This window comes from Octopus bimaculoides, chromosome 6 (genome assembly GCF_046866305.1).
Source record: "Octopus bimaculoides isolate indiv1 chromosome 6, ASM4686630v1, whole genome shotgun sequence".
Lineage (NCBI taxonomy): Eukaryota > Metazoa > Mollusca > Cephalopoda > Octopoda > Octopodidae > Octopus > Octopus bimaculoides.
Window position 1 is genome coordinate 20,783,909 of NC_142933.1, and position 10,416 is coordinate 20,794,324.

Here is a 10,416-nt window from a genome sequence, read left to right on the forward strand (position 1 = left end):
CAAATATTACTCAAATCACAAATTAACCACCTTAGATAAAAAGGAAAAGGATTCATTGGACAGTGTAGTTCCTGACATGAAAGAAGGCAGGATGGTCACAGCTGGAATGGTTTAAATCATAAATTTGCTGGAGCAAGTTACTCTGTGATAAAATAATAACATCACAGCATTCAGTCATGTAAGTAGTTTTAATCTGTCCCCAGGTTTATCATCACTACTTGACTACAGTGGAATCCATGCTGTTAGAGGTATTTAGATGAATAAGAACAAATTCTTCCCTTTCTCCCACCTGTCATGATGGTCCAGACAGAAAAGGGATGGGGGGGGGCATTACCTCTACCTTAACTCCTTTGGTTGAGCAAACAAAACAAAAAAAGTAAAAACATTGAGAAATGTGTTGACTGGAGGGAGTAAGAGTTGTAATAAGAGACAGAACTGAGTTTGATATTTCTCTGAACAAATGTTCATGTGGCAGCTTTAAGTAAATTACCATTATGTTCTCTTGTGACTGTTCCAGTACACCTCCCTTACCATCCTCCCGAGCAACATCTTTTCCATTTTGTTTGATGAGGCTGTAAGAAATTTTTCTTAAGATATACAACAAAATAAATAAAACAAAATAAAATTATTCTATCGAAAGAAGCAATTTGTTGAAGGCGAAATTGCTGTTTCCAAAAAGGACCACCTGATGCACGACATCACATACCAATTTTTGTTTCATAGATATGCTATCTCCTCACTCTGCCTTTTATAACTGCTAGATGTCTTTGCTACACGGAGCTGATAGGTTCCAGACCACTACTCAAGCCCTGCTAACTCATCCTTTCTCGTCTTGTCCTTCATGTTGTGTCCACGCCTTAGAAACCACTCTGACCACTACGCTCAACCATTCTTTTCCAGGACATCACTTCAATGGAATTCCTTCTCACCATATCATTCTTGCATCAGCCTTAGAGGGACTCCAAAGCATATGAGCATAACCTTCCTCAAAACCAAATCATTAGAAGAAAAATCTTCTAATGTACGTTGTTTATTCTTATATATATTCTATTCTAATGCACACTGTTAAATTTAAATAACATTTAAAACAAATGAACATAACAAAAGATTAGGCACTAAAAAGAATTGGGCAGGAACTGTGCTCTAATTACATTTATAGGTGAGAACAAGGAGTAGGAATGTTTGGAGTGTAAGTATGTAAATGAAATTATTCTATTTCCCCTCAATCCCTTTTTGGAGTCTGAATATCTTTCTCTCTTCCGCTAATAGAGAGAGAAGGGGAAAGGGACAGAGAGAGGACACACATACCGATACACAAATTCTCTCTCTCTCTCTCTCTCTATATATATATATATATATATATATCTATATATATATATATATATATATATATATATATATATATATATATATGTGTGTGTGTGTATATATATATATATGTATATGTTTGAGTCTTGGTTAGTTTGGTCTGGACTTCCTCTCAGCCGTAATACTTTCTCTCTCGAGGTTGATGTTTTGAAGTCAGAGGTGGGTGTATGTGCGTGCAACTTATATATATATATATATATATATATATATATATATATATGTGTGTGTGTGTGTGTGTTATATATAATAGTGGTTTATCAGTAGGCAAGGGACTTTTAAGGAGTATATAGTAGGGAATGTGTTGTTAAACTGTGTAGGATGTTTAAAGAGCGGTTGTATTGAGGTAAGATAGCTTTGGACAGTTAATGTTTACACATGTAACATTTTACCGTTGATATCTTGTTTCACTGAATGTGTTGGCTGGTTTATATTACACTGTCTTCGTTAATTTGTGTTTTAATAGTGAGTTAGTTGAAGAAATAAACTAAAACGTATGGTGTTGTGTGACATGTGCTCCTAGTTTCTTTACACCATTCCGTTAAACTTGCTCTTATTTATTTTTATTAATTATTTGCCCTTTTTTATGTCAAGTCTTCGAACAACTATGTTCGCTAATTTTACGCAAATCCGCCAGTAAATTTAGTCTCGCCCGAAATACTATAAATATAATCATCTAACGGTATAAATAATATCCCAAATAGACTTCAAACAACCGGCGCCGGGCGAAATGCTTAGCAGTATTTCGTCTACCGTTACTTTCTGAGTTCAAATTCCGCCGAGGTCGACTTTGCTTTCATCCTTTTGGGGTCGATTAAATAAGTACCAGTTACGTACTGGGTCGATGTAATCGACTTAATCCCTTTGTCTGTCCTTGTTTGTCCCCTCTATGTTTAGCCCCTATGGACAATAAAGAAATAAATTATTTAGTATTCTAAAACAACTGTCCAGCACCTTGGCCCAAAGTGTAATCAACTTGTTTGTGGAATTTCGTTGTGAGTGAATGAGATAGACTTTTGTCATATATGGTTCTATCTACGACGAAAGCTACTGTCCAAAACGTTTGGTTTTTTTTTTTCGTCTCCTCGGCAAAATTCCTCATTGTGAAGTTTTGAATTCGCTGTTTACTACCGTAAATGGCCCAGTGGTTAGGGCAGCGGACTCGCGGTTTCGATTCCCAGACCCGGCGTTGTGAGTGTTTATTGAGCGAAAACACCTAAAGTTCCACGAGGCTCCAGCAGGGGATGGTGGCGAACCCTGCTGTACTCTTTCACCACAACTTTCTCTTACTTCCTGTTTCTGTTGTGCCTGTAATTCAAAGGGTCAGCCTTGTCACACTGTGTCACGCTGAATATCCCCGAGAACTACGTTAAGGTTACACGTTGCACGTTAATTTTACGAGCAGGCTGTTCCGTTGATCGGATCAACTGGAACCCTCGACGGAGTGCCAACAACAACCGTAGAACATGACTAGTTTTTTCGGGTTTTACTGTTCACATGTATCATGCCTCAAAGTTACATTTAGGTTTTGCTCTTGTCATCTTCCTTAATAGGGTTATATACACAACTAGGAAGCTTCTGCGTGGTCGCTCGAGCTGGTAGAAAAGCCCACCGAATATTCTTTTACTTGTTTCACTCATTTGACTACTGTCATGCTGGAGCACCTCGTGAAGGGTTTTAGTTGGACAAATCGACCCCAGTACTTTTTTTAAAGCCTGGTTCTTATTCTATCGGTTACTTTTGCCGAACCGCTAAGTTATGGAGACGTAAACATACCAGCATCGGTTGTCAAGCGGTGGTGAGACACACTCACACACATACGACGGGCTTTTTTTAGTTTCCGTCTAGCAAATCTACTCAAGGCTTTGGTCGGCCCGAGGTTATAGAAGACACTTGCCCAAGGTGTCATGCAGTGGGGCTGAACCCAAACCCATTTGGTTGGGAAGCAAGCTTCTTACTACACAGCCACACCCGCATCTACCCTACTATCTTAAAAACAAAAAAAGAGAGACAGGATAGTCATAGCTAGAATGCCTTTTATGTCTACTTATTCAAGGTTTGCCTGAAACAAACGCGCGCACACACGGATACACACTTTCGAAAATTTATTTTCAAGTTTGAAATCATGCACCGTAATTTTACTCTTTTACTTGTTTCAGTCATTTGACTGTGGCCATGCTGGAGCACCGCCTTTAGTCGAGCAAATCGACCCCAGGACTTATTCTTTGGATGCCTAGTACTTATTCTATCAGTCTCTTTTGCCAAACCGCTAAGTTACGGGGACGAAAACACACCAGCATCGGTTGTCAAGCGATGTTGGGGGGACAAACACAGACACACACATACATATATACGACGGGCTTCTTTCAGCTTCCGTCTACCAAATCCACTCACAAGGCTTTGGTCAGCCCGAGGCTATAGTAGTAGACACTTGCCCAATGTGCCACGCAGTGGGAATGAACCCGGAACCATGTGGTTGGTAAGCAAGCTACTTATCACACAGCCACTCCTGCGCCTTTGATAAATTTTTCCTGTAAACTGTTGCGTATGTTCTCAGTTGGGAGCTGGTTTGACGTTTTACGATCCCACTACATGATACTTTGGGCAAGTGCCTTATGAGTGAAATTTAAATGGAGTCTCTCCTGTTCTTGGGTCATAAACTTCATCAGTCATCTGTTTTAACATAACTACTTGGCCCTTCCTGTTTAAACTCAATTACCTGGTCCATGGCTATCTTTAGCAGAGTTCTAACCTATTACAAGCATTTGAGCCAAATCTTCAGATAACTTCTTTCTCCCAGTCATGAAGGTCCTGAAAATCACGGTCCTTCCTTCCTTTATTTTTTTAATCTGATAATTATAAAAAATAAAAATAAAATAATTGGTTGAGGGAAGTAAAGCATTTTATGCTGGCAAATAAGCAAAGATTGACAATTGCCAGATCTGAAATGATCAGTGACAAAAAAAAATATTTACTAAAAGGCTACAATGCTGAATGAATGTTGCATTAATCAGAACTTCAGTTGATATATTTCTATTTACCACTTCTGTAAGTGCTTCTTGATAAAAACGTTATGGGTTTAACCCTTTAGTATTTTTAATCGACCATATTTGGCCTAAATATTCTATCTGTTTTTATGTTCAAACTAGTCACAGCTATCATCTCACGAATATCCCAGTGTCATTCTAAAAATTAAACAATCATCATTGGAATTGCAAAGCTATGAAATAATGCACAATTAATTTAAAACAATGTGAATGAATAAACATTACATTTGATAGAATTATCTAAATGCTAAAAGGTTAAATCTATTATTTCTTTGTGAAGAGAAGCATGGATGTTATCATTCAAATCAAACCATACAGAAACTTCTATTATAATTGCATTCACATAAGAGTGCACTCTATATATCTTGTTAAGTGTAGGGTTGTGACTACTCTTTAGACTGTCACAGACATAACAATCTCTCCAGTGCTGGTGCCACAAATAAGATGCACCAGTCACACTCTGTAAGGTGGTTATTGCTTGAAAGGTCATTCAGCTGTAGAAACCAAGCTCAAAATAAAACTTATGAGTGAAATGTGGTCCTTGGGTCTATCTGAGAAAGCAGAAATGACCTCTTCAGTAAAGAAAGCAGATGTAAAATGACAATGATGATTTATCAGACTATGAAATTGACTTCAATCCTCAACCGATACTATATTTTATAGCCCTAGGAAGCATATAATATAATATAAAGGGCTATAGCTAGATACTGCATGGTGATTAGTCTAGCAAATGATGTCAGTGCACCAATAAACATAAAAGCTGTTGTATGCAGACTTGTAATGTCAGATTAATAAAGTTCTGATCTGTATGCAGTTTGATTTGACCTGAAGTATTGTTTTTCTTTAGCTTTTATTGAAGATTGGCGAGCTAACAAGTGGTGTCCTTAAGATAATTCCTCAAAGAGAAGGATAAAAGGCTAAGTTGACTGTAAGATCCCCTAGATACTTTTCAGTTTCCATTTTGAAGCTAATACCTCTGAATGAGTGTGTGTGTTACTGTAAATATTTAGTGGATTCCTCAGTATAAACTTCTGCTAGCTTTATAATGACTGCTCTAGTGCATTTTTCAAGACAAATGTTAGGACTGTTAAAACAGTTATTCCTAGTGGCCATAAAGCAATAAAATGCATTTATATTTACATATCTTTTTTTATACTATACATACAGGAATATACTACTTGACAATATAAAAGTATTATAGCTCAAATTTTCTCTTAGAATATGCCTTTTCTGACTTGTGGACTACTGACCGAATACACACACATATATATGCATGTATATATATATATATGTATATATATATATATATATATATATATATATATATATATATATATATATATATATATATTTATATATATATATATTTATATATATATATATATATATATATATATATATATATATATATATACATGCATATATGTATATACATATATGCATGTATGTATATATATATATATATATAACTCTGCCAGATCAGATTGGAGCCTTGTGCAGCCATATAGTTCGCCAGTCAGTCCTCAATCAAATCGTGCAGCCCATGCCAGCATGGAAAGCAGACATTAAACGATGATGATGATGATATATATATATATATCATCATCATCATCGTCATATATATATATATATATACATACACATTGATGCACACAAACATACAAACACACTTAAATATGACATAGTTACTGCCACTGGTGTGTGACTTTGTACAAACCCCACCCATTATTAATTCTATGTTAATATTCACTTTTGTTGTATTTCAGGAAATGTTTGTACCTTAGTGGATTGCTAATGAAAGATGACATCATAGAAACGTATTTGCTAAAATACCAATGTAGAGGATTTCAGCTGATTCTTTATAAAAGATATGAAATTTTATTTTCTTAATTTTCAAAGACAAAACGAATACCATACTAATTTGTGGTCAATTAGTATGAATGTGTCATAGTCTGATGGAAAGCAAAATGGTCCAAAGAGAAAAGAAATCATTTCATTGTGAAATCTGTGATAAACAGTTCAAAAGAAGTTGGCAATTAAGTGAACATTTACGAACTCATACAGGAGAGAAGCCGTACCACTGTGGAATTTGTAGAAAAGCATTTTCCTGTAATAGTAGCTTAAGGAGACATAGAACAGTTCATACAGGAGAAAGGCCATACCAGTGTAAAATTTGTAGTAAGACGTTCTCATTTAGTAGTAACTTAAAGAACCATATAATGACTCATGCTGGTATGAGTCCCCATCAGTGTGAAATTTGTGGCAAGACCTGTACATCTAATAGTAACTTAACAAAGCATGTAATGGTTCACACAGGTGAACGACCATTTAATTGTGAAATTTGTGGTAAATCATTTATGTCTAGTAGTAACTTCAAAATGCATAAAATGCTTCATTCTGGAGACAGTCCATTTCAGTGTGAAATTTGTAGTAAATCATTCTCATCTAATTATAATTTAAACAAACATATGACTGTACATACAGGAGAGAAACCATTTAACTGTGAAATTTGTGGTAAAGCCTTCTCGAGAAGATGTCATGTAACAAGACACAATGTTGTTCACACAGGAGAGAAACCTTTCCAGTGTGAAATATGTGATAAGGCATTTTCTTCCAATTATAATTTAAGCATCCATGTAATGGTTCATACTGGAGAGAGACCTTTTAACTGTGAAATCTGTGGTAAGTCATTTTCAAGAAAAAGTCATGTGACTAGACATAATAAGTCCTGTAACTAAATATGGAATTAGTAGTAATAGGAATGTTTAAGGAACTATGCTTTCTTCTGAGGTTATTTATGGAAAACACAAGTTCACAAAGATTTTAAAAAAGGGTGAAATTTGTGGTGAAATATATTGGAAAAATTCATCTCTGCTCTTTCCAAAGTAACCTGGAGCAGTTTCAGTTTAATAAAGACTTGTTTAAAACTGTTATACAATCATTTAAAAGTTGTTTCAGTAAATTTTAGACATTTTTGTTTTGGATTGTCAATGCATGTATGATTGGTCTTGTAAGCATTAGTTTAATATATCAACATATGTGCAATATCTGTCCTGCATCAGTTTTTGCTTTGTGTGACAATGTTTATATTCATTTTAATGTTTGCCATCTCATCATTTATTTATACCACAGATACCTTGTACAATTAACCATCATTTTCACTCATTATATGAGATTCAACATTATATAATCATAGTGATATTGTCATTTGTCCCACATACAGCCACTACTTGCTCTAACTGTGCCATATCTTCTGCTTACAGTTACCTCTTTGTCAGACATTGTGTTAGAGACAATCTCTTCCTTCAAGTCAAACCAATAATGTATATGTATTGCTGGCTTCTGTTAGTTTCATCTGACTAAAGATTTACACCTGGAAAGTCTTGCTTTGGTCTTGCTGTGAACGCAGAGACCTACATATAAGTGATTACATTTGAAGGTACAGTCTGTTAGTCTTGCCCTACACTGTTTGATTTTACTTATCTTCATCTGCAAACCTCAGCCTCTCCTAGAATAATCAGCAATATCCTGTCATCTTTCAATGATTATGTAAAAAGACTTTGTGTCTCTTTTGCAGAGACTTTTGATGCAAAGATAGAGTTAATACTCCAGGTCTTTTGGTATCCTTCCTTCTGACATGAGGTGTAATTGGCCTAAGTAGTGAAAGTGTTGTAGTTGAAGTAGCATGAGGAAGCTGGATATTTAGGCATGAGTCAAGACCTCTTTGTTGCTTTCTTGTTGATTTAGTCAATCCTTGATGTATGTATTTATGTATGTATGCATGTATGTATAGTTCTGGGTTCAGTCCCACTGTATGGCATCTTGGGCAAGTGTCTTATACTATAGCTTCAGACCAACCAAAGCCTTGTGAGTGGATTTGGTAGATAGACACTGAAAGGCGCCTGTCTCACACACACACACACACGTGTGTGTGCTCATGTCTTTGTGTCTGTGTTTGTCTCCCACCATCACTAGGCAACAGCTGTTGGTGTGTTTATGTGTCCATAATTTAGCAGTTTGGAAAAATGGACCAATACAATTAGTACCATGGCTGCAATCTAACGACTGAAACAAGCAAAGAATAAAAGATGTATAGTAGTAACAATAATGATCCTTGGATGGAATTTATAAATATTTTAATGCATTGCTACATGTGTTTCCACAAATCACGTTTCTTAAGATTATAGTCCGTATTCCTGGGACTAGGGAGAGAGGGCAACTGGAGGTGTAGTGTTTAATCATAAGTAAACTACTGTCCTTGGCATTTGGCAACCTGGAGGAAACTTCTGACTTTCTCCAGTCCTTGCTCCCTGATCTGGTGGCCCTGTAAAAGCAAGCATCAGAGTGGCTGGGGAGAGCTGTTCAAACCATGCACAGGGATGCTGTTCATAAGGTCAGAGTTAGTAATGTATTTAGTGTGCATGTAGATGTTCCTCAGGGCTCAATTCTCAGTTCCCTTCTATTCATCGTTTTCCAGGCCACAATAAGAGTTTGAGACCTGTTGCCTGTGGGAACTCCTCTATGCTGATGGTTTTGTTTTTATAGTTGAATATGAGGTAGAATGAGAAAAGAAATTTCAGGTGTGGAAGCAAAACCTGGAATCAAAGAGCTTTAAAGTTAACTTAGCAAAGGCCAAGTTACTAGTAACTCGGGCGCAAGCAAGACACTACTTCCTTCAGGAAAATGACCTGTTCGGTACGTAGAAAAAGTGTAACTTGGAGTGTACATAACCAGTCAACTATGGACACAAAAAATACAATGGATCACAGGAAGGTTATGAGAAAAGGTTGACGCACAGGAGCAATAAACACTTAGAACACATGGAAAGTTGATTCTCTTGAATGCCCAGGAGGATCGTTAGAAGTAATAGATAGTCTTTGCTTCGTAGGAGACCTCACTAGTGACGGCGGAGAATTTTCTGAAAGTATAGTAGCTGGAAAAAGTTTTGAGAGCTTTTACCTCTGTTGGTAGCAAATGGTTTCTCTGAGTAAAAGGTAGATTGTATGATGCATGTGAACAAACAGCAGATTCACATGCTTGTGTGATGTGGGCCATGAATGCAAAAACTAGAAAGGAATGAAGCTTGTACACTCAGTTGTATGCTTAACGCCAGTTTTATGCATGCGTGTTGAGAGAAAAATTTGACGTAAGAAGAATCAGATGTAGTGTGGAAGAGAGAAAACTGTGCTGATATCGCCATGTGATGTGTATGAACGAAGACAGCTGCATTAAAGAAGTACTGATCTCTTTGGGTGGAACCCGTGGTAGGGAGAGATCCAAGAAGACATGAGACGATGTTATGAAGACCGACCTTATGTTATTGAGCCTTATGAAGGAGATGACTGGCGATGTGGCTCGGCTCGAGAAGTCCTGTTGATTTTGGCAAAAAAGAATGTCCTCAAAGTATATCGTTCGTGTCTATGCCTCTGCACTAATCTGTCTTTGTCAAGCTTTACCCCGCAATTTATCTTCCTAACGCCCATCCTTCCATCACCTTTTTAACTACGGCACTATTTATTCAGTTGCTGTAATTGTATGAAAGTAGAACCGCACTGGAGCACGATAGCTGATATTTAGAGAGTGGTATTCGTACTGTACAAGGTCTGCCCCTATATTCTCTACGAGGTACAAGTACAACAGAACATTGTGCCTCTTATCAGGTCATCCCATAAGTTCTGTACGATTTTATCTCTTTTAAAATCGAATGAAATTTAATAGTATTTTAGAATGTCTAATGGAATTAAAAATTATTTTTATGCATATGTGTACATTTATACTAATTAAATATTATTTTACAGAATAATAGAATTAAAATTTCTTTGATTAAAACCCTTTTCTAACATGGAAGTATCCAAAGAGCATTTGAGGCACATAATGCTTTATGAGTGCAAAAAAGGAAACTCTGCAGCCGAAGCGACTCGAAACATACACTCAGTTTATGGGAAAGAATGCTTGAGTGAAAGAACATGCAGAAGATGGTTTGCAAAATTCAGAAGTAGAGATT

General features: G+C 36.5%; 1 protein-coding gene across 4 annotated transcripts; it reads left to right on the top strand.

Moving 5' to 3' along the window:
* Nucleotides 1-8,297, top strand: LOC106879970 (uncharacterized). 4 transcript variants are annotated; one of them, XM_014929733.3, is made up of 2 exons: nt 1-1,021; nt 6,179-8,297. In XM_014929733.3, the coding sequence occupies exon 2, from the start codon at nt 6,353-6,355 to the stop codon at nt 7,148-7,150; it is 798 nt and encodes a 265-aa protein (XP_014785219.1). In that variant the 5' UTR covers nt 1-1,021; nt 6,179-6,352; the 3' UTR covers nt 7,151-8,297. The 4 variants fall into 4 exon arrangements, with proteins under 4 accessions (XP_014785219.1, XP_014785220.1, XP_089209668.1 ...); XM_014929734.3 differs by lacking the exon at nt 1-1,021 and adding an exon at nt 1,038-1,189; XM_089353542.1 differs by lacking the exon at nt 1-1,021 and adding an exon at nt 1,461-1,527.
* Nucleotides 8,298-10,416: the final 2,119 nt, after the last annotated feature.